The 26868-nt window shown below is 35.2% G+C and overlaps 1 protein-coding gene across 1 annotated transcript in view; it reads left to right on the top strand.

The window, feature by feature from the left end:
- The window catches only part of Six4, a 75036-nt gene extending 48481 nt beyond the window's left edge, over positions 1–26555 (top strand). The window contains exon 3 of the mRNA XM_069822715.1: positions 25239–26555. Within this exon, the coding sequence (XP_069678816.1) occupies positions 25239–25494 (256 nt within the window). The 3' untranslated portion in view covers positions 25495–26555. The remainder of the gene's footprint in view (positions 1–25238) is intronic.
- The last annotated feature ends 313 nt before the right edge of the window (positions 26556–26868 follow it).

Raw genomic sequence — 26868 nt, 5'->3', positions numbered from 1 at the left:
TACCTACCAGTCTATCTCTCTGTCTACCTAATCTATCAGTCACCTGCATGCCTACTGACAGTCCGTCCTCCATCCATAAGTATTTGTCTATCTAATCTCATCGTCATCCATTCATCTCATTTCTGTTTCTATTTGTACCTAATCTGTCTGGCTGTCTAAACTGGCAATATGTTGGACCTATTCCCAGCACATGCAGTGTTTAAGCATTCTTCAACCTGAGACTAGACGAATAGGCCTATACAGTAAAGCAGCCTGGCGTGAGTTGAACATAGTACCGGACTTCAATGTAATGGAACATGTTTACAGCATGCCTTAGTCGGAAGCTGAACCCACTATCGAAGTTTCTAGGCAGCGACCAAAGCTGCATCATATCTACCATATTAACTTCTCACTGTACAGAATGTTATTAAATATCATTGAAATGATAATGGTTTAATGAATATAAGCTATTCAGATTTTTCCAAGAGAACTTGTGTTTAATACTAGTGCTACTGGAACCTTAATTTGTAATATCTGAATAAGTTATATTCTCTTCCCCCTTCCTTCCTGCAGTCTACCTCTCAATACAACGTTTGTGTAATGTAGTTACTCTTAAAACTGTTGGACGAACTTTGTTCATATTGTCCTGCATGAATGTGACATAGGCTATCTTACATTTAACCTGGTAGTTTTGAACGGCGCAGTATTCTCGAATCAGCTGTTACGATATTATTTTTGCCCATGTAGTATAAGTGCACTGTTTACTAATTACGATTGGCAACACTGTCACTATCTTGTTTAGTCTGCAGCTGATAGCGGGGATTACCCTTAGTCCTGCGTAGCAATCCTTCAACTATTGCTTCACAGCCACTGTTAATGAAGTATGTTTATGCTAATCGACCTGAGTGCGTAATGTAGGAGATAAGGTCAATGTCAAATGTCTGTCGATGCGTGCATTTATTGTATTAAACGTGCCTAGAACGACAGCTCTTCGGCCGAGAGAGACAGGCGTTGTTGTTTTTGTTGTTGTTGTTGTTGTTGTTGTTGTTGTTTATAAATAGCGGCAATAGCAAAAAAAAAAAAAAAACGATTTTTAAAATCGCCAATTTATTTTACTTCTACCTATTCTCAATCTCTGTTTTTATTGGAGTAAAAATTCCAACAGAGAGCCGGTGACTGACGGTTTATGTTTTATCACAGATTAGTACAACTTTCTGCTATCTCTCTTCCCTTCTTAGTAAACTGTGAGGTTGCACAGAGACAGAGATATAATATGAGATTTGTATCTATACAGGGAAGTCAGAATGCGATATTTCTCAGCATCGGGTCACGGTTCTTTGGAGTCGGCCCATAGTTTACAATGAATTGATTTTTGGCGCTAGTGATATAAACATACTGATATAGGCCTGCTTATTTTTATGCATTAATCTTCAATAGACAGGGCTTTCATCTCAAAACTACGGTCCCGACATTATTTATTTAAAGTAAATTTAATTTAAACAAAAAAGATTTAGATATGGAAGGGAAATTTAAAATCAATAATGATTACATATTAGGTTCCAGCCTTTCCCTCCCCCACCACCACCACTTTGAAATTTAAAATGGTATTCTCTATCTTGTGATATATTTAATTTTAAAGGTGGGATAAGTCTCATGTACCCATTCTATAAAATAAAAGTGGGCTCCGTCCGCAACCTATTTTTTATGTCTTTCCAGGCAGGCTCACCTCTGTATGTTTTGAACATTGCGCATAATCGAATTCGCGTTCTTCTGTATGTGTGTGTGTCCCATTTTAATGTTTGAATTATTACAACGCTTGAGAGCCCGTTTTTTTGAATTTTTTTCCAATGTCTTAATATATTCTAATATGTAAGGATCCCAACATGCAGCACCACATTCCATTACTGGACAAACTAGAGACTTATATGCAATCTCTTTGGATTTATCAGAGCCTTTACTTAGTACCCTCATTACAAATTGCAACACACACTAGAGTGGCTTTGAGGGCTGGAGAGAAAAATTATTTAAAAATTGATATACATTCTGTACATAGACACTTAATTCTTAATGACATGTTTAGGACCGTTGTAATATCTAAAGTGATAAAGACAGGTGATGCCGCTAAGATTCTGAACATCGTTCGAGAGTCGAATCAGAGCTATATAGTCGTTGGCTTGAATTTGGTAGTCCAGAAGGAGCCAGTTAAACCAGGGATTACAACTGCTGCACAAGACAGATTGCTGTATATCTAGGGCCTTGATAAAAGAACTTCTGTAGCTACCATATTAAGAAAAAGATTTTTTTTTGCAATTCATTTTGGGGTTTTTTAGATAAGTCTCCTTAATGGAAGAGAATTCTGAAAGCACTAATTACATATGTCCATCCGCACACTGCTTTACAAAATATATGTTTCAATTTAATATAGACCCTATCTTAACTACAAAATACGATTTACAAAGTATTAACCATGTAACATTGCCACATAATAGTAGATGTCTTAAATTGAATCAGGAATTTGCAAAAGGGACCAAGTCCGAAAAAGTAAATTTTAAGAAAACAACACAAAACCTTTTTGTATGGATCTGGATGTATAAAAGTCCAAACACAATTTAAATGTGTACATGCTATAGAACTTGGTTCCTTTTGATGCTGAAATCCAAGAAGAGTGTATGGAGAGCCAGAAACGGGTACAAACTCAATTTGCAAAAAATATGGACTTGGTCCCTTTTGAAAATTCCTGATTCAATTATAAATGATACACACACGTCTATTCACATAGTACTTCACAAACCACATGTTGCAATTTAATACATTTCTACCATAAATATCTCTATTCCCCTACAATACTAATACCAGAACATGTATATCATAAATTTATTACTTATTTTGCAAATTATAAAATCATTGTAATAACTCTAATTTAACATAAAATTTAAACTGAACTTGTATATCCAATTCAGTGTAAACATAGATCATCTGACTCCTTCTATTTAGAACATTATACCATAATTTTACTTAGGATAAACAAATTTTAAATATAACGAATCACATTGTAAGCGAGCTTTCACTTACATGAACTAAGTACATACACACTCTCAAAATGTAAGTGTAAACCCGTAATATATCTTGTAAATATTTATATTCTCATATATTTTATCTAGATTTTATTTCAACTCATTATTGTTATTTTATACTGTAGTTTCATCTATTTTATTTAGTGATGATAACTGACGCCTGATGTGTGTGTATTGACAAACTTGAGGTTAAAATATTGCCTATTCATATCGTTTTATGTGTTGATGTCGCTGGGCGACGAAAACGTTTATAAAAACATGAAATGTAATATAAAGGAATAAATCCTTCAATATTATGCGATAAGTCCTTGATTGAAAAGTAAACAATATATTTATTCACTAAAGATATTAAGAAAAGCCTCGCAGAATGTCTACAACGTAGGTATGCCTATCCATTTCAATTCAGACTGTAAGATATAGTTACATAAACATAACTATTTATGTCCGTCGCCCATCAAGATTTCGAACTATTCGTCATGGAAATCCAAAAGGCATAATTTGTGATAGCATCAACATGAAAATTGAGTGGGTGGTCAATAAGTTAGAGTCATATTCTCTTTTCGGATGAATCTCTTTTCGGCCTGCACCCAGATTTCTGGAGAATAGCCTACGCCTTTGAACACAACCAGATAATGCAGAATAATTCAGATATGTACAAGAGGTTCGGAGGTTCGTACATTCCAAAGAGGTTTCTCCATAGTGCGTGGAGGTGTAATAATTACTGACAGAAAAACCGATCTCGTTTTGATTAGAGAATCATTGCAAGGAAACTATATATTATTGACATAGTCCTGTTTCGACCTATTGTAGGCCTACAGATGTAGCATATTATAACTATAATCCTGCGTTTGGACACACAGAGTCTCCAAGTAATCTTCAATAGTGTACGTAGGGTAAACATTGGTAATTTCGTGATAATTTCGTGAAAATTCATTTAAAATGCGAATGTGTAAATATATCCTTATTCCGATTTTTTCATCTAAAAGACGATAATTTGCTGTACAAATCTGGAGACATAAAAGGTTGTACATGTTCTTGAACAAGTGCCAAAAACTACTTTTACATCTTAAGCTAAAAGGTTAGTTATTTCGTGATAACCTTGGTAATTTCGTGATATTACATTGATAATTTCGTGAGAGGTAGAAGAATTGTGGAAAAATTCATTAAAGTCAAATGAAATTCACATTAATTGTTACAAGACTTCAAAAAATATAGTAATTCCGTCTAATATTCATAGCAAGAAAACATAGAAATACATATCAACACATAATAAGAATGAAATCAAAGTAAAAATTGAAATTGAAAAGGAATCTTCTTTGTCCTGAAAGGGTGAACACTTTTATTACGGACTTTACTATAGTCTGTATTACTAGGGTAATTCCAAAAGTAATGCATAACATTTGTTTAAAAATTATATTTTTACCCTACAACTTTGCTATTTTCACAGAATGTAGATGCATCCTTTAGGAACAAACTCACTTTTCCACATAATCCCCGTCCCTTTCAACTGCCTTACGTAACCTAGGAACGAAGACCTGCAGACCAGCACGGTAAAAGTCTGGACCAACACGTCTGAGACACTCTTTAGCAGTGTGCACAAGGGAGTCATCTTCTAACCTCGTTCCGCGAAGGGATCCTTCAGTTTATCAAAGAGATGGTAATCGCATGGTTCCAGTTCAGGACTGTACGGCGGTTGTTTCAGTGTTGTCTATCCGAATTTTCTGATCTGCTCTGTGGTCTTGTGGCTGACATATGGCTGTGCGTTGTCGTGCAATAGCAGAACATCCTGCTTCTCCCGATGTCGTCGAACACGACTCAGTCGAGCTTGAGGTTTCTTGAGAGTTGCAACATACGCGTCAGAATTAATGGTGGTTCCGTGTGGCATGATCTCCACAAGCAAGAGTCCTTCTGAATCGAAAAACACAGTAGCCATAACTTTTCATGCCGAAGGTGTACTTTTGAATTTCTATTTCTTTGGTGAATTTGCATGATGCCACTCCATTGTCTGCCTCTGTCTCCGGTCCAAAATGGTGGAGCCATGTTTCATCTTCTGTCACAATTCTTGCAAGTAAGTCATCTAGCACTTATCATTGGCACTTAGCATGATAAAAAATCAAACAGAAGCTACACTGAACTCATTGCGTCTCCCTTTTCTTTTTTGTTATCACATCTTACCTTCAGATTTCTAAAATTCGTATTGTAATACAATTTTTAAAAAATATAAAATGTAACGCTTAATGCTCAACAAAATTTCGCCTCAAACAGCTAAGATTTCTATCAGTAAAGCTAAGCCTATATGGCGACTACAGCTGTATCTAAAATTCCAAAAATATTTCCTAAAATTTCATGAAGATGCAACAAATCTTTGTACCAAATATCATATGCTTACCTTTAGTAATAAGCCTGTAATGTAATTACAAACATTCACAAAATTTGTACGCCTGAGAAGTCGACGCAAACTTGCTCTCTCCAAACATAAAAGCTCACTGAAGCAGCTACAATAGTCACACAAAGCGTAGCTGTAGGTTTCTGGAAACTGGACAACATATGCAATCCCTTGGCGGAAATTTGAATCTCGTAACACCATTGGTTAGTTCACGAAAGAGCAAAGAAAAAGTATCACGAAATAACCACTGCCACGAAATTACTCAATGTTTACCCTATGTCTGGAGTATAGTACAAGGACATCCAACCCCACCTACACAGTTATGTCTGTTGTTCGGTGGGTAAAATAGTGAACATAAAAAACAGGATCATCGATGACTGATGACGAAACCAGGAGTGAGACAAGTGGTCAACAGACTTGGAGCTCACATATTCAGTTTTTCTCAGTCCTGAACTCCCTTGCAAGGACGCATTTTCGCGTACCTTTTTAAGTTTTTCCTCCCATTTCCCTCTCTTTCAAAAACGTCGTATGTGACAGAAAGAACTTTTTCTAAGTAGGCTACACGTATATTTTACCAGAAAGAAGGCTCAATTTTCCATTTGAAACACTTAAAATGTACTGGTATATACAGTCATGCATTGTAATTGTAGAAACTCGTAAAGCACGTAGTCAATATGCTTTATTAGGCCTATATTTAAATTTGTATTGACATTTATGTTATTTTTTCAATTGTTAATTCAAACCTTTAATTCAGCGGTGACCAAAACTCGAGCTGCAGTGATTACATACGAGAGACAGCCTATGAAGTAAGGAGACGGAGGAAAGGTACTTGGCATGAAAACTACAACCAGTGGTGGTTCCTGTACTAACATTTTGATCGATCCCGCGAATAAAAATCTCAAGCTTTGCTATATCAGTAATGTCGCTGCTGTCATCAAGAGCCAGTGAATAATATATGATTTTTCTTGCTTCATTTTTAACCTTTCCCTTGAATATAATTAGGAATTTTCTAAATCCTTCTCTCGATACTTGGTCGAGAAATTCGTAGTTTTTCAAAATTAAAAACTTCTTATGGACAAGCTATTTAAGCTATTTTAATCATTACTCTTTCGAGAAATTGTGTTCTATTAAAAGGCTTTAGAGCACGAGATATTTCAAACCTCATTAGGTAGCCGACTTTCTTAAATTTATTTATGTCATCCTTCTCTTCCTGGCTATGATTTAAGACATGTCAATTCCTGGCGTCTAACAGTTCGTTGGCACATAACACTGAATCAGTTTTTCTACAATATTATTATTAAATGAATAACTAATAAATAGTTATCCTCATCTAAAGATTAAGAAGATTAAAATTGAGATGAAATCTAATAATTTTATCCTTCTAGGGAGAAGATTTAAAAATATTAATATTCATGCACGTACAGAAGAATATTATAGAAACACATAGCCTACTTAGTGGTCAGTAGTAGTCATCATAATAATAATAATAATAATAATAATAATAATAATAATAATAATAATAATAATAAAAATAATAATACATTATTCAGCGTGGCAATTAATGTTTCTATATATTCCTAATTGAACCGTTGAGCAAAGTAAACATATTACATTTTGTCCGACAGAACGACAAAAAAAGTTCTCATTCTTTACGAAACCACCTCCTACTGCTTATAGAGACAGAGTTTGTAGAGCGACATGATACCGCCACTGCTTGTCTTCAGTACGTGAATGAAACACACAGCGATGTACAGGAAACTCCTCGCACCCGTTTCAATGTCTGTGATTACACGATGTAATCACGATACCCGCTTTGGTCACCGCTGCTTTAATTATACAAATTTTACTGACAGTAAAAACAATCTTTTGTTGCATATTATCTGTGTTTAAATAAATGCTTAGTTTGTTAATATTGTTAATAGTGATATTTTGCACATAAGCACTATTTCTGTTGTTCACAGATGTATAGGCCTACATACAGATACGCGACTAAATAGATGTAAACACACAGTACCTGTGACTGATTCATTGCAGTGCCAGCGTGAACTTTTTGTCTCGCAGTGCTTTCCCTACTAGGCGAAGCTAGTATGATCAATGTGCACCTAACTTGTATTCAAAGTAACCAAACGCAGATCTCTAATTACTGTAAATCTCTGCCGGTGACTGACCGTTGAATTTCGAGTGACTGTTCGCAGAAGTCAAGAGTATAAAGCCTCGTACAGATATGCGCGCCGAAACCCGTAGCACAACCACGACCCGCGCCTGGGCAATGCTACGCACGGTGGTTGCACTGTTACGTTGCGGGATGAACTTTTTAAACCCGCGCCGAAGTCCGTAACACGACGGCCCGGTTGCACTAACCCTTGTTAAATATTTAACATTACGTTAAGGCAGTTTAAAAGCAAACTTAACGGAAGTGATGTTTCATCAACTGTTGTTACTGCTATCATCATGTTAAACCCACTATTAAATTAACATAGCATACTCCCTCAGTTAAATCCTTAACGTCCTGTTACAGCGTGAATCATGGCTGCCAGAGAACATATGTTACACGCCGCATTATTATATCGAGATATCATCATCATCATCATCATCATCATCATCATCATCATCATCATCATCATCACGCTTTAGGCCTCTTGACCTGTTGCGAACTTCATACATATTGCTTATTCTTGGTCTTGTCATCGTTTTCTTGGTCTACCAATATTACGGAAGCCCTTAGGTTGATACCCGAAGATTAATTTAGGCAGTCTTTCATCACTCATTCGTTCCACATGGGATCTCCAGTTCTGTCTATATTCCACAATTTTGTTGTTTAAGTTGTAGATATTCAGTGATTGCCTAATTTCTTCGTTTCGTATTCTGTCCCTCCTTGTTACACCCATCACTGAGCGAAGGAACCGCATTTCTGAAGCTTAAATTCTACTTTTATCTCTATTGGTGAGGACCCACGATTCTGCTCCATATAAACCCGCTGGTACTGCCATTGTCTTATAAAACTTCAACATTGTTTCCTTCCTTGCCTTGTTTTTTAAAGTTCTAGTTATTGTACCGCACATTCGGTTGAATATTTCCGTTTTTTGTTTCCCATCCGCTCCTTCAAAAGGCGATATTTTGTAACCAAGGAATTTGAACTGGTTTACTTGTTTAATCAATTTATTATTAATAACAAACTTACAGCGGATTTGCGTTGGACCTTGGAATGCCATAGATTCTGTTTTATCAGTTGAAATTTCAAAGTTATACATCTCTATTATTTTCTGCAATTCAAACAGAGCTCGTTGGAGTGTATTTTCAGAATTCGAGACAATTACTTGATCATCAGCAAACATAAGTGTAAGGACAAAGTTATCACTGTTTATGTCATTGTCAAAACCCAACTGTAATAATTTTCTCTTCCATGCTCTAATGGCGTCGTCAATATACAAACTAAACAATATAGGTGACATACAACAGCCCTGTCGGACATCCATGTTGATATATTCGGATTTAATGTCTCCAGAGTTTGTCTTAATGCTTATTTGGGTTCCTTTATAGAAGTTCTGTAATATTTTTATGAGGTGCTTAGGTATTCCCCTTCTGTCCATAATTTCCCAAAGCTTACTCCTCAGCACTCGATCAAAAGCTTTGACATAATCTATGAATACAATGTAGGTGATCTGATTCCATTCTCTCCTCTTCTCAATAATTTGTTTCATGATGAATATGTTGTCAGCGCAAGATCTACCCTTACAAAACCCAGACTAGCCTCGGAAAATCGAGATATATTTGCAGTGAAAATAATTAACTGCAAACACTACTTCAGCATTTTTAATTATTCAGAATAGATATGTTCATAAATACTAAAATTATTTATTATTTCGTGTTAATACTCAGATATAATTGCAGATTTTCAAAACGATATTTCTTTATTTCACTGATTTAAGAGTTCACATGTAATTATGACTAATAACGTGTGAAGATATGTTAGATATATAAGATATGAAAACAATGTTAACGCTTATTCAGCATCACTATTATTATCATTTTCTATTGGTTCTATTTGATCCTGGATAATTGAAAGAATCTTCGTACAAATATCAACTTTGAGAGTGAAAGTACCACCGTCAGTTTTCAAATGTTCCACTGTATCTTGTGCATGACTCGTCTTAGCATTTCTTTTAATATTTTCATAACATTGATTTGTTTCATAGTTTGCGTTTTCACATCCAAATGGCGATTGAAAATATTGGGTTAAAGAGACCCATCTTTGTTCCTTTTTCCTAATGAAAGTTCCATTACTACGTTTGAGTTCAATTACATTCATATAATTGCTAGATATACTAAAATAATCATATTGCTCTTATGAGGTAAAATTACTGCTCCTTACACTTTCTTTTTCTCGATTTCCGTTGTAATTATGTTAGTCTCCAATACTTACATTATGTAAAAAATACAATTCCCCGCTAAAACAAATGACTACACCAACTAAAGGCACATTCAGTAAACTTTCATACAATCACTGCTTCTTTGATTCCTGTTACATTACTCTTAACATCATGTTACCTAACCAAACTACCTCAAATGATTGGTGAAACACTATTACACTAACAGGATGTTTAATTTTTAACAACACGTTAGTTAACATGCTGTTAGCGTTATTGTAACGAAGTTTGGTAAAACTGGGCCCTAACCTACCAGCGTCCGCCAGTTCAGGTACTCCTACTTTCAATCGTGGACGTAGTTGCAGCAGCCTATATTTATTTGCATTTTGCGTGCAAAAAGAAACGGAAACAGAGGCAATGGTGGCAAACATAGTTACATATCATATACAAGTAGAAATAAATGTGGTGATTCAAGTTTTCTGGCTGACTTGAAGTTCAAAACAGTTGGTGGACATAATAAAAATTTTACCAGAATGTCACCTACAGACTTTAAATATTTGCTGGCGCCTAATGTTGCAAAGAAGGATACCACATTCACTTCAAGAAAGAGTGGCAGTTACGATGCGATTTCTGGCAACTGTACAATAATATGCAATAACATTGCTGAATCAACACAAGACTAAAATTATGTTAAGAATCATAAATGAAGAATCTTTAAAGGACTTTGAAGCTAAATTAAAAAATGAAACCTGGAAATCAGTATATGTCAATGAAGATATGAATAGTAAATTCAATGCGTTTCATAATACATTCTTAAATATCTTTGAACTAAGTTTTCTTGTAAAGCACAAAAATTCTCTAACATCTAAAAATAATTGGATTACACAAGACATAAGAATCTCATGCAAAACAAATAGAACTCAATATATTTAAAGTAGAAATAGTAATGACCGCAAATTAATAGGTCTAATTTCTGTAGTACAATTTTATGATTAATACAAACGAAGGCTTTGGAGAGATCACAGAATACCCTTCCTACTTGTAATTTTTTTTTTAATTGCTTCCAGAATTTTATCAGTTAAATGAAACACAAAGTAATCTTAAAAGCCAAATAACTTTACTTTAACAATTTATTCTAAACTTGACTAATAAAATCAAAACAACTAGGAACATTATTTACTTACTTAGTGGCTTTTAAGGAACCCGGAGGTTCATTGCCGCTCTCACATAATCCCACCATTGGTCCCTATCCTGAGCAAGATTAATCCAGTCTCTACCATCATATCCCACCTCCCTCAAATCCATTTTAATATTATCTGTGTATCTAATGCTTACTCACTTCACTTGCGTGATTCGGGTTCCGCATACTGCACATAGATGGCAGGACTGTGGCCCACTTTCAAATTGCACACCACTTCGTCGGGCCACGTTATGCATGATGCGTATCTATGAAGAATTATGTCGTGTAGGCTACTAGGGTGAGTGTATGTGTAAGTGTAGTGTAGGGAATGGGTGAGGATGATGATGGTGAGGAAGGAAGAAGGGGAAACCCGGTGCCGGCACGTAGCCTACTCTGCCGAGTAGCACCAAGATGGCCGCCAGGCTTAACGTCCCCACCCGACGGACGAATCACTATCATTATTTACATGAAAATTTCTGACCCCACCGGGAATCGAACCCGGACCGGCTAGTCTGGATGTAGAACTTTCTACCACAGAACTAACTCTGTGGGTAAAATTTGTATGCATTCAAACATAACATTTAATGGAGAATCGGAATATGTAAATTTTAATATAGAGTATCATTAAAAAAATTAACTTTACTGTCACACCCTTTATGTCTGAATATCTAACTTTTTTCGAACACTGGTATCATATTGTATGGTTTATCTCCAACAGCTTTTTGTATAAAACTTTCTTTTGTAAAATTTAAGAAGTTATTAGCAATATTCCATACTTATTGTTCACTCTGTTTATAAAAGAGTATATCAACATCTTAATTGCTGCAACATTCTCATTTCAGAACAATAATGTGGATTCAGAAAGAATACATCAAGTGAGCAAGCTTCGTTTAATTTAACTGATAAAATTCTGGAAGCAATTAATAGGAAATTACAAGTAGGAGGGATATTTTGTGATCTCTCCAAAGCTTTCGATTGTATTAATCATAAAATTCTACTTTAAAAATTAGAATACTATGTTATTAAAGGCATAGCATAACAGTGGTTTGAATTATATCTTCATTTCAGAAAACAAAAGTTGAAATAAACGCATTCAGTGACACCTTTAAACCTACTTCAACATGGGGAAATGTTCATACAGGGGTCACGCAAAGATCTCTATTAGGACATCTTTTTCTAATTTTTATAAATGATCTTGACCCCTTAATAAAAGGAACAGATTATCCTATACTATTTACACGTGACACAAGTATCATAATAGCAATGTTCGTAAATATGATCATATTACCCCATCCCTGGAAGCAATAGGTTGGCTTAAACTAGATAAGAAAAGAAATTTACATTCACTTCTCTTTCTCTTCGAAATCTTGAACTCTTCTATTCCTTCGTACCTGTCGTCTCGCTTCACTTACCTTTCTTCCCACCATAATCTGAACACACGCTCTCGTCATGAAACAATACTAACAATACCATCCCATCGCACCTCCTCATACTCATCTTCTTTCACAATAGCCCTGCCAAGACTCTGGAATTCGCTACCTGCTAGCATCAGGGACTGTCGAAATAAAATTGAATTCAAACGAAAACTTACTAGCCACTTGGTCAGTAATTGATTACTTGTAAATAGTTTCTTTAATCTATGACAAAATATTTCAATATTCAGTAATTTCATCACTATACAATTTTGTTATTCTAAATTTAATTTGTAATTCAGTAAATATAAAATATTCTTTGTTTCTCTATGATAAATTATCTAGCTTTAATTATTCAGGTTATCTTTTCGTACTTTGATTTTATTGTAATTGTAAATGTAATACTAACTGTAATATTATTTGTAATTGTAATTGTAAATTTAATACTAATTGTAATTTTATTGTTGATATTGTAGTTGGAATCTCCTGGTAGAGGGGCAGAGAAGGCCTGACGGCCTTATCTCTACCAGGTTAAATAAATAAATACTAAATACTACTACTAATAATTACAGACAACAACTTTGTCACATTCAAATATAAAACAGAAACACTTTTCCTTAAAATTTATGACTGCTTTACAACCGATAAACTAGCTTTAAACATTAATAAAACTATCATAATTCAATTTAAATCCTCTTCAAATTTAATCTCTGAAACATGAGACACAACTATCAACAATATACCTCTACTAGAAACATCAACAACCAAATTAATTGGTTTGCATATTAATAATAGATCAACATCAATCTGCAACCATCATATTAATGAAATAACCCCTAAACGTAGCTCAGCATGCTTCGCAATTAGGTCGTTACAACAATTCGTAAATAGGAATATCTTAAAGACAATATATTTGCCTATATTTATTTCATTATGTTCTACGAAATAATATTTTGGGGATAGTAAAAATATATTATTAAAAAAAGAGAAATTAGAATAATAGTTGCAGCAAAGGCTATAGAATCGTGTAGACCAATTTTTTTTTTTAATTAGAGATTCTGACTTTAACAAATCAGTACATTATACTCTTCAATAAATTTCCTCTAATGTAATAAAGAAATTTTCCAACTAATTTAGCCATACCTGCAGAAAGAATAATTTTCAAACGCCATCATCAAACTTATCACGCTATCAAAGGGAGTACCTTGCATGACAATAAAAATTTTTAGTAGTCTTCAAGACATTGAGTCATAATCAAAATCCTGCATTATTTAAAGTAGAACTAAAAATTACCGTACTTAATATCTCACACTTTCTATTCTGTAGATGAATTCTTGGCATTTCACATATTGGTAGTGTAAATATTTTAATACTATGAAATGGTAAATATATTCTATTGTATAATATATTATTGTCATTAAGGTATTAATTCTGTATATATTTCATATTTGCATTTTTGTATTTTAAACGAAAGAATTTGACATGTTCTTTATTCTATACTCTAAAGCAACTGTAAGATATTAAGGAACGAATAAATATGTCTGTCTGTCTGTCTGTCCGTCCATCCATCTATCAATTTTAATAATTGTTATATTACATCTGTGGATAATGTTAGGTTTCTTTAATTTTTTGTCGACAACACTTTACAATGGTAGACCTATATTGATTTTATTAAAAAAAAAGCTAAATACCGTAAATTTTGCTATTTTTACAGCTTAAGTCTACGTTGAATGTACATTCTTTCTTATCTATATATTATTCTCATTTTAACCATGGTACCTTTTAAGGAGAAATGCTGTAAATATTAGCAGAGTCTTTATTGCTCAGAAACGAGTTATTAGAACGATTTTGTTATTTAAAGTACAAAACCTTGTAATTTTTTCCTTTTTTAGGAATACAGAATCTTGGTATTTCTTTGTATAGCCTAACTTCTATTTATAAATGTTTAATGCTGTTTACGCATGACGAAACTGAATATAATAAGATATTACGAGTAAATTGTCATGATTTTAATACACGTAATGCAGAACTGTAAGAATAGAAAGTCACAGACAGAAGAAATATGATATGCCTAATTATTGTAGTACTTTATTGTTTAATAAGTTAAAATCTAGGGAGTTGACCACCGTAATTGGCGGTGATTTAAACTCATTTCGTATCGGTGTATTGAATTATGTTCAATTAACAATTGAGAAATTGAGAGTAACTTCAATTTTGTGTTCCTAAGAAGTGTTAATTACTTTTTAGTGTTTGCGTGTATTTAATTTTTAATACTTAATTCATTATGGCGTGTGTTTGAGCGAAGTGTAGACATCAGCAGTATGTATACAAATAATAATTATTATTTATACTTGCTAGTATAATAATATATTATTGAGATATTTTTACATGCCAATAACTTCATACTTGCTGATTATTCGTATTATTGACAGTAATATTTTGTATATGGACAGTGATTTTAATTTCCGAATGTGAATTAACATAGATGTTACAATTTTGGATCTCATTGAATACTACAATATATCAGGAAATAATCAGAGTCAATAAAATAGTCGTATGAATATAAATGACGATAATGATGATGCTAATAATAATAATAATAATAATAATAATAATAATAATAATAATAATAATAATAATGAAGTTGAATATAAAATAAACATAAATAAGTATAAAGCATGAACATGGTACTGGTGCAGCATGGTTTGCTGAATTTAATAATAATTCAGAAACAATAAAATTCAAATTGCAATCATTAACATCCCAGTGTGACGTCAGCATGCGCAGACCAACGTATTTGTGTCAGCGTTAACACATACTGCAACTGTAGAGCTCTGGATCCTTTCATTGTTAAGCAGAAAAACCGACAAGCGGTGGATCGCTGCGCGTCTCGGTCCGCAACGCTCGGTCGTAACATGAAGGTCACCAGCTGCTCCCAAGCTTCGTTCCTTAAACTTTTGTTAAAATTCCTTGTGTTTGACATTTCACAAAATTTCTTTATCTCCGTATAATTTCATAAATTGCAACGTGTTTTGCTCGGTCCATTCCATGTTCACTGTCCACACAGATAGACGAATGGGTGTTGATTCATTGGTTGATTGATGGTTGATTGATTGATTGATTTACGTTAATCCTACGCTAACAGGTGGGCTATCCTTCCTTGGCCCTGCAGGTAAGGTTCCAACATCTACTGAGGAGCCCGAATAGAACCTGGAGCCTCAAGCCTTTAGAACCTAGATTAACATCGGAAACCCGTACTTGCCATAAGTATAGGGGTTGAATCATTTTGCAACGCAACTTATTTGCGTACATATTGCGAGTTGAAAGGTTTCATGGATTAGATGAGGGGATAGTTAAGCGACATAAGGCCGAGGAATGCGACAAGGTTGGAGTGGATTAGATGAGGGGATAAATAATGTGAGAGGAGACATTTTATTGTATTTGTATTGTATAATTGTATTGTGTATTATAATTTTATTGTGTATTGCTTATATTGTGTATACCACTGCCACCAGGTGCTGGCCCACTTGCAGTGTAAATAAATACATATATACTACGTACAAACTATAACCCCGCTCGAATTTTCTTTTGTTTCAATATGGTGGAATGTGCTTTTCGCTTGGCTAGTGATGTATTTTTTGTAGTGGGTGATTTTACGACGTTTTATCAACATCTAGGTTATTTAGCTTCTGAATGAAATGAAGGTGATAATGCCGGTGAAATGAGTCCGGGGTCCAGCACCGAAAGTTAAGCAGCATTTGCTCTTATTGGTTGAGGGAAAACCCGGACTAAACCTCAACCAGGTAACTTGTCCCGACCGGGATTCAAACCCGGGCCACCTGGTTTCGCGGCCAGACGATCAACATCTATGATTATCTAGCGTCTGAATGCTATGAAGGTGATAATGACAGCGAAATGAGTCCAGGGTCCAGTGTCGAAAGTTACCAAGCAATTGACGTAAACTCCCGAAAAAAACCTCAACCAGGATTTGAACTCGTGCCCACTCGTTTCACGGTCAGGCAAGCTAACCGTTACTCCACATCGGTGGATGCTAGTGATGTTTCTAGTCGCCAATGGTTCTGATGATAATTTTTTCGTAAAATTGATAAGCAATGTTATGACAGCAATAATTAATTTTATGGGAGCTGAACGTTTCTTTCGTAAAGACGAGCTATTTTCTCTGAACCAAAAATACAACGCCAATGCGGTAATAATTACGTAGCCTAGCGAGCGCTTGACGACGATTGCCACGAAATTTGATTTCATGATTTCAGTGATATTTCCTAAAGCACATCATATTTCTCCTTCATTTCTCTGTAATAACCTGATATAATATCTTACTAAATCTATATTTTCTTCTAGTGCATTCAAAAGATCGCCGTTATAGCCTACTACGTCAACCTTGCATTTGAAATAATGCTTAAAGAATATAGTCGCGAATTTACTAGCGAAATCTCGATTGTCTTTATTTCTGTACGGCCAGGTCACTAGTGGCGAACATAGTCGGCGCTGCTGTGCGGTCCACCTTATCCAGTTGTTCCGAGAGATGAAATGAAGGAGAAGTGAAGTGCTGGAATGAAAGAGGGAAACAGAGTACTCCGAGAAAACCCTTATGCAACGTCTATTTTACCATCATACATTCCACGCAGACCGAACCCAGACCGTCTTCATGGAAGGCCAGTGCACTAGCACTGTAGCCACACATGCGGCACGAATAGGTGTTACACGTCCAGCTTCCATGCACGTCCACACTTACTGCAACTTCAACGCTCTGGGGCCTGTTTCACAATGTTTACAATCTTTGTAAATTGTAAACTTCTGTTTCACAATCTTTGTTTGTAATGTTGAACTTTACAAAGGAAATCAAATCTTTACAAATTAAATTTTGCTAACTTTATAAATATTCTGTTTCACAATGAAGAGTAATTTTACAAACATGTAAATTTTACTTGTAAAATTAGCACATTTTCTACAATACCTCTGAGATGTGTAAAGTTTGATATTGCAACAAATTATGAATAAATACAATAAAGAAATACTTATTAAATTAATTTTTGAGTAACTGGATAATACTAAGAATTAAACTAAAGCACTTTTGATGTTATGAAGGAGTTCTAGTGACGAAGATATTGAATTTAGGCCTAATCAAACGATGATGTATACGTAAAATTCTCCGGCCAAGAATTAATAGCACGTTCGTATCACTGTATAAATTTAATGAAAGGTTTCGAATGAGTCCCGCGCTATACTTCAGAATACCGCGTAAGTATTTATATACGAAGACTGTATTTAATAAATACTCGCACTTAATAAAGAAGTTCCCTGCACCAAAAATAAATAATTCAATAATGCAATAGCGACACTGCTTACGCGGTATACTGAAGTCGTTTCGAGTCCCGTTTCTCGGAATCTCTCCTAAAAGATGTGGGACATCATATATCCAACATCCAAAAGAGAAAAGTGATGCCCTAACCTCAAAGCGAGAACTGTATTGTTTTGCATTGGATGCAGTCAGTTCCGTGGGTTAGCAGATAAGCACGGAATTTCTAAAGATATCAGTGTGCAAAAGTGCGCACATGGTAGTTGATGTTAAAAGAGTTAAATTCGGGGCAGGTTTTTGATCACCAAAATGTTATTTACTATAACACAGAATTTTTATGCTGCTGATGGGTTCACTAATGTTTGTGAGGTTAGGAATGAAACATTAATAAATACTGATGGATCAACACAAAAAATTAACCTGATTTTGTGTTTAGACATCGTAATTATTTTTTTATCAATTGCATATTTGTACTTAGACCAAATCTGTTATTTACTTATTTGACTGAATTTTGTGCTAACTTTGGTCATTTAAGTAATAGACGTATTGGTATACTCGACCAATCACATCACATGAAACTCCATTGTCGCCAATACATAAAAATCTAAATACTTTTAATTTTTTAAAACAATATTTTATACTTTCTGTTGGTGAAATATGAATCAGCAAGCTTAGAATAATCTATTTTAGTACAAAATATAAACATATGTATCGATAGTAGTAAAAATACAGCGACTTTAGCTCTGTCCTTAGTGATTTTTGTAAACTATCGTTGGCGATATTGTGTAACCAATAATGCGTACTTGTAAATTTCTTCAGCTGATTTTGTAAAGTTCGTCAGACTTTACAAACTAATAAAATAGCATCGTGAAACACAATTTACAAGCATTTGTAATCTTTTACTTGTCATTTGTAAATTGATAATTTGTAATTTGTAAGGATTGTGAAACGGGCCCCTGGATCCTTTGATTTTTCCTTGGAATAAACGACAAGTGGTGCAACTCAGCGCCTCTAGGTCCGTAACGATCAGATGGCGGGCTCACGCTACGCGCCGATGTTGCGAAGTATCGTTCGCTGTCCAGATAGGATCGCAGCGCGGTTGCGCTACGATGTTCTGTTGCAAGTCTGGACGCACCTTTAGAAAGCTAAAAAGTCTTACAATGCTCTAGACCAGGCCTGCACAAACAGCGCTCAACGAGCGCACACGCTCCTTTGGGGCGGGAGAGCGGTGTTTACCGCTCGCCGAAACGGAGAGGAAGATACGTCAGAATGACATAGACTTGCTCTAGGTAGAGGAGAGGGAAACGACCACTCAGTTATCTAGTGGAGTGCAATGTGTAGGCCTATTCTCAGTAACTGTTTCACGTTGCTTACCTACTGCTACAGTACAGTATGGAGGAATCTAAAAGACGGAACATAACAATAACATTTAACGATTTACAGCTCGAACTTATTGACCTTCAATGTGACCTAAGGGCTAAAAATCGTTTGAATAATACTACTAGCCTGGTTGAGTTTTACCAGACTAAACTTTAGCAATAATATACACGACTACATAGGCTGGCTGCGAAAATGATTGCTATGTTTGGCTCAACATTTATATTTGTGAGCAACTGTTTTCTATAATAAACTTTAATAAAGGCAGACATCGAACACCTGTAACTTATGTTTCATTATGATCAGTAGGCTACTGTTCCCTTCAGCTGCCAACAGCATAAAACCTCGTTTTGATGTACTGATAAATAAAAACATAACAAAATTATATTGTACATTTAAGTAGCTATAGAATTTCTATTATTTCTGTAAAATAAATATTTCTTTATTAATTAATAATAGTCCAAGATAGTTTTGCAAACACTGAAAGGGAATTCATTTCATAAACACTCGTAATAGTACTTCCTTTTGTGTATATTTTGTAAGAGATCCACCCCTTCTTCCAGTCCACCCTTATACAGAGCGCAGCTAATATCTGCATTCCGCTCATGAGCTGTGAGCCGGCTCGGAGAGCGCAAACCTTGTGCAGGCCTGCTCTAGACACTGTTTGCTTGAGCGTTTAGTCATACTTTTTCTCACTAATTAGTACAAGCTTTTATTATCTATCTTCCTCTCCCCGTAAACTGTGACTTTGCACAGAGGCAGAAATTTAATACAAGATCAGTAGGCCTACTTTCATTGCCTAGAAGTCTGGCCCTGAATTTATCTTTATGTATAATATTGACAGACCACATAATATTGTTCTCGTATTGGTTGGAGACACAATATCCAAGTTTTGCCGTGGCCTGCCCAGTCCCCAAATCTAACTTCCATTGGAAAACTGTGGGATTCGCTCACAGAGTAGAGTTTTAGAGGAATTGGAGAACATTAAGACATTGGATCATCTGCTCGTACGTCTCCAACATCGGTGGCAAAATATCGATCAATATGAAATCTCGCATCTCATTTCTTCAATGTCAAGAAGGTGCAGAGCAGTCCTGGATGCAATAGGTGTTAAAACCACACATTAATGACAGAATAGTGGCACTAAACTCGATAATAAAATGCAATACTTGTGGTATCGTAAATCTTGAATCGTATCAAATAATGACTTTAATTATCTCGTTAAGTATTGTTACGTTTTAATATATGCCGGTATGATTTATTGTTATTGTGTTAGTTTAATATTTGAATACTTTAAACACTGTGTGACGCAGTTTACTGTGCATATGGTGGCTTAACATGTGAAATCTATTATTTGTAAGTACTAGGCCTATAGCCTGTTTCGTAGTAAAATTTTATAAAACAAAATATTAAGGGAATAAACATACATCAAAATGCACTAACGACTATTTTACTTCCTTAATCAAATAAATCTAAAGTGTAACTTCATTGGCTTTATTTAATAGTTTGTATTTGTTAATTGTTTTTCATTTCTGTTGTATTTAATATACAGTTTCATGGAGCCGTGGCAAAAATTACACATTTAAATAACATTGTATATACATTAGATAATTCAAATGAAGTCCTGCATTTCAGAATTTTATTTAATGAATTCTTCTGAACAAATTCAGAAAGTAAAATATCTGTTAGTGCATTTCGTTGCATATTTATTTCCTTAACATTTTCCCTTATAAAATTTTCCTTTGAAATAGGCATATACAGGAAAATAGTATTTACAGTTAATTGATTTTCCATACGAAATTCTTACGTGTAGTAATAGTAATATGCGTTACAAGAGCGGTATGTTGAAGTTTTCATGTTCGAGGAAAAGTTTGAAAAAGCGAAACGTAGTTGAGCTTTTTTAATTTCCGAGAATTGAAAGAAAACATTCCGCTCGTGTATCGTACATTATTTTGTGCGAAGATCGTTTATTACATACCTGAAAGACGAATTTCTAATTAGTTGCAATGAAATCTCCATCTTGGTTTCTGTTCAATGACGGCAAATTTGTAAAACAAAAATATCTATCTTCAACATTATTGATTTAAAATGTTTTCTGTGTTTACTATACTCCAGCAAGCCGTGATATACGTCTGTCTTTTTTTTTCCCCCCAGTCCATAAATGCGAACTTAAAACAAACGGTAAGGTTATGTAATGATTTATTTTTCATTTTCATATTTTAACAATATTATTTATATAACATATTGCAGTAATAACATCGACATCTGGAATCTTGTTGATTTTTTCATGGCTTCCTTAATGTTACTTGCATCACGAATCCAGTAACTTTAGTGGAGTTGTAGAATTTACGTAATTTTTGCAGATATTTAAAAACAATAATTAATAGTGCAATTTAGGTGAAATTGCAGTGGTAAGTTTCCAATTTATAATTATTACTATGTTGAACGTCTCTAAAAATAATATGTTAGAAGCCTAAAGCAGTAAAATCAATATGTCACTTAAGCGGTAAGAAGAGGGAAATTGTTATGTGTGTTAGGTTGGGAATACTGAATGTGGAATTTCAGACTTACCGCGGATTGGTTTTGTGCGAAAACCAAGCAAATACGCACGATCTCGCACAAAATATATTACCCTCCTGAGTCCGGAGAGTACTTCCTAAGTAGATTATTTTACGACGTTTTATCAACATCTTAGGTTATTTAGCGTCTAAATAATGCCGGTGAAATGAGTCCCGGGTCCAGCACCGATAATTACCCAGCATTTGGTCATATTGGGTTGAGGGAAAACCCCGGAAAAACCTCAACCAGGTAACTTGTCCCCACCGGGAATCGAACCCGGGCCACTTGGTTTCGCGGCCAGATGTTACTTCACAGGTGTGGACTCCTGAGAGTGTAGTATAGGCTACTATACTATACTTCATACATGATTATGATATAAGATGTAGCCTATGTGCAGAGATCCGAAGTATAGCCTAGTATTACATAGACCTACCTGCATTTGTGACTTAACTGTAACCTGCAGAATTTTTTCAGCATGTTTCCTCATGTCAGTGACTTTTTTTGAAGTGTAGAATTATATTGAATTTTATTTAAACAACAAATGACTCAGGACTCAGCAGGCTACACACAGTATATGCATAAGTATTACCTGCATTGTTTATTGTTGTTAGTAAAATAACATATACAAAAATACAATCTTAATTCTTCTCTGAAGGAGTTAAAAACTGGAAAAACAACATGCAACATACTCGTATTCTTTAATTGAGAACTATATAAACATCAAGGTGTTCCTTAGATAATTTTTATATGTGCCTATGTCTGCAGTAGAATAAAAAATTAAATGTATCCTTATGTTTATTCGTAAGGTCAGAAATCATAATTTTATTTGTTCTTCCTTGTCACTAGCTGCCAATTAACTGCGTGATCTGCATTTCAACCAGAATTTCGGAGAAGAGATGAAAAGAAATCGAGAAAGGCTGTATTGGAGAGACAGTCGCAAGTTTTATGCGTGAATACGTCGCTGATAGAATTGCTGTTAAGGTAAACGTCAGCAATGTCGATATCAGATACAACAGACGCAGAAGCCACTGCACTTGCTCGTGCCGTGCTCGTCTTGTCCGTTCTGACGCTCGCCTTTAAACGTGCCCTATAGTCTACTCTCTACTTTCTTTCAGTCACACCAATCGATTCTTCTCGATGTCCTCTATCATCCTGACGTTTTTGCATTAATTAGCTTTCTGAGCGACAATCTTCGACAGTTTGAAATTCTGTCGTCAAATTTAACTTTACATGCGCACAATTCGCTTGTTTTAAATGGCACTGTACAGCAGTCTATTATGTCTTAAATAACTCTTCATACCTTTTTAAATGACCCTCGAACGTCAAAATACGTTCACTCAGTATGAAGGTACAGCCGATACTAAAACAAAACGGCGCTGCAATCGGCACCATTTCGTTTCTCCTCGTTGCGCTGTGATAATGTCATCAGCGGATGTGATTGTTATGTTAGCTCGTTTATAATTATTATGTCTTCTACACGATGGTGTATGTCACTCAGCTCTAGATTGTATAGTTTCTGAGATATAAGCGTTGACCACGGTGTGTCCAAAAGTGTTGTGTGTCGTTTTCATACTACCATCCATACTCGGACCGAAAGAATAGACGTTTTCACGCCAAAAGCAGTGGCTAGGTAACATAATGCAATGATCTGCAAATGGACGGTTATCTCAGCCTACATGATTGTGTGTTGAAATACTTCTGGTAACACTTGTTAAAACAGAAAAGAAGAGGACTACTGAAAAGATATCGATGGCTAAGAAGTGATACCTAGTATCTAGAAGAATTGTCATTTAGTTTAATTACGTTATTATTTAGAATAACATCTATGGCTAAGAAGTGATATCTCGTATCTACAAAAATGATCATTTAATTTAACTACATTATTATTTAGAATAACTACATTATTATTATTATTATTATTATTATTATTATTATTATTATTATTATTACTACTACTACTTACAAATGGCTTTTAAGGAACCCGCAGGTTCATTGCCGCCCTCACATAAGCCCACCGTCAGTCCCTATCCTGTGCAAGATTAATCCAGGCTCTATCATCATATCCCACCTCCCTCAAATCCATTTTAATATTATCCCCCAATCCATGTCTCGTTCTCCCCCAAGGCCTTTTTCCCTCTGGTCTTCCAACTAACATTCTATATTATTATTATTATTATTATTATTATTATTATTATTATGTTCACAAAATTAGACAGTTAACCAATATTTCATCCTCGAATAGAACTTGCAAAGTAGAAACATTACATAATATTTTTGTCTATTTCAAGAAAAATTAATTTTTATAACAGTTGTTTGATTCATCTGCAAATTTACAGATACGAGGTATCACTTCTTAGCTATCGATATGCAACATTCTTTTATTTCAAATTTACATAAAATTTTGAAAAATGTGTAATTGTAACATGTTGATAAAAAAGATAATTAATGTGTTCCCGACGAAATGTTCCAGAGTACGAGTAGCTATTTAAATATAGAAAATTATTTTCAAGGTGATACATACTTTTTCAAAAGTAGCAAAACACAATACGAATTGGATTGAACATGTAAATATAATGTCCAGATCAGGATTACCAGAATTAATAATGAAAGATGCAGTAAATGGAAAAAGAAAGCAGGACCGACCAATGAAGAAACTCATGGATGAATTCTAAGGCTGGATCAGGTCAACAGTAGCCTTGAAATCTTGATGATGATGACGATGATGATGATGATGACGACGAAGACGATAATAAAATATAATATAGACTTATAAAAATCGTTCATCAGTAATTTCTATCATACCACTATCACTTTTTTCAGTCGAACAGCTAGAGGGGGGAAAGCACACGGCTGATGTATTTGAAAATGCAATCCGCGCGTCATGCAGTGAATGATGGCAAGAGGGACGAAATTTTAACATGAATACATACATTTATTAAATGGAGTTAACACACATTTATTTAAATCTTTAAATTTTTGTTTGATTAAGTCGTTAATCAATTAAATCAATTAAAAGAAAACCATTACATCCGAATCTGAATAGTTGTGATTTGAAATTCTACTGGAGTTAAAATTTCCACTGGTTGAAGCAGAAATTGGTTTGTGACTAAACACGGTGTTGGCCTAGGTTTTCTCTCTCGTAATTCCACAGTTTCCTTTTAATTTATCATTCAGTAGCAGTCGAAAGCTACAGCAAACTGAATTGAACCAGTACATTCATCGCGGATATCGTTACAACCGATGCCGGTATCATACACCAGACATGTGACAAAGTACTTAGGCTATATTTTTACTTTTAAAGGCTATTCACTTATTAGCTGTTGCCCTGCAATTCCGTTCTCTATTCTGATCCATTTTCCCACAAATTTTCATGTAGTCCTCTCGATTCCATAACTTTCTTAATATTTCCTCTCCGTGTAAATCTTGGACGTCCTTTCTTCCTACGTCCATGAGCAGACCAGTTTATTAACTTCTTGCCATCTCTCCTGTGACATCCGCCGGACATGAGCTGAAAAAGTAACGGCTTGAAATAAACTGATTATCTGATATTAACGAACCCTGAACACATTTCGTTGTGGTTGCAGGGACTTGAGCCTGATGTGCCAGGGCGGCGACGGCCTGGGCGGCCCCGTCATGGACCTCGCTGGCTTGCCCGACCTCAAGCCTCTCTGCTACTCGGCGGCGTCCAAGCTGTTCGGCGCGGGGGAGCCGGGCGCCGGCGTCGTCAAGAACGAGCCGGGGGGCGGGGCGCCTCACATGCTCCACCCCTACCACCACGGTTACCATGGCTACGATGCGCTGCACCACCCCGCGGCCGCGACGGCCGTGTCCCACTCCTGAGCGCAGGAGCGGTGAAAGCAACGCAGCGGTGCGAGTGTTGTGCGGCAGAGACACGACAGCCAGTGCTGCTGGTTCCATCTTCAAGGTGTTCCTCGATCGGTGCGCTGTTAATAATGTAAATAGTATGTAGTCGTCGCAGTCATCATGTCTTCAGGCTATGAGCCTCTCCGTTCGCGACATTCAAAACTGTGGGGATTTTGAAGACACCCATGAGTAGCGACACTCCCTGTATGTGATCAGCATGGCGCATCATAAGACAATACAGAATATACCGACTACAGAAGACATAAGTATATACTACTGATTTGTTTTGTAAGGGAGAGAAATCTCCATTTTTATTCCGGAAATCGAACCCGGTTCCACTATGATTGTGGTTAGAAACTCTACCACTTGAGTCACAGCGGACAACTTGATGCTTGTAATGATGACCAAGATGATAGCAATGATGATGATGATTGAAGACCTCTCGGAAAAAGAATGTAACATCAAATTATTGAAATACGTGATTTAGGTGTAAAAAGTAATTTTGAAGTATTTACTCACATTGTAACATTAAATTATTGCACTCAATAGCTGAATATACTTGTATCATAGATTAGTCATTCGAAAGTTTCTCCTATAGAGCATTCGCAGTTTAGAAAATACCATTAGATTCAAATTTATTTACAATTTACATACGAATTGAATACACGTGAATAGATACCCGTACGAGGCGTTCAGAGCTAAAGTGGACCAAGTCCATGAGACGTAGTTTTGAGATAATAGGACTTAAAGTTAACTTGCTCTAGTGGATTATCTAATTTTACTAGCAATAATTTTATTGCTCCAGTCTCAAATTCTAGATTTATAAAATATAAGCAATTGTGATGTTAATTGATGCAACGCTTTGGTGACTTGATCCACTATGGCTCAGAACATCGTGAACAAATAATCTGAGCCAAAAGTGACTGGTGTCACCTACCGGCGAATGCTTGGAATTAAGACTTGATCCATTACTGTTCGGAAAAGATCCAACTTCAGATAATCAGAAAATTAATTAAACTCAATTTATGAAAATTTGTGACTTAGCTCTGAACGCCTCATATATGGGCGTCTTCTTCGCGGACATCCCTACCTCTTTGTAATATAACTTAAAAATAACAAATTATTTATGTATTTTCTAAGGTAGGCTTATATAAAGTAACAGAACTAAATCTATATTTATATTTTAAGTAATACTTAGATTTACTTGTTACTTTATGTACGTTAGGAAATACGTAAATTATTTTAGTTATTTTACAAAGAGGGGAGGGATGTCTGTTAAGGAGACGTCTTTATATCTAATGATATTTTCTAAACTCTGAACGTTCTGTAGTAAATATAGGCCTAATGAAA

Source organism: Periplaneta americana, chromosome 3 (assembly GCF_040183065.1).
Source record: "Periplaneta americana isolate PAMFEO1 chromosome 3, P.americana_PAMFEO1_priV1, whole genome shotgun sequence".
Taxonomy (NCBI): Eukaryota; Metazoa; Arthropoda; class Insecta; order Blattodea; family Blattidae; genus Periplaneta; species Periplaneta americana.
Note: the sequence above shows the minus strand (reverse complement) of the source record. Positions and strands in the feature narration are given on the sequence as shown.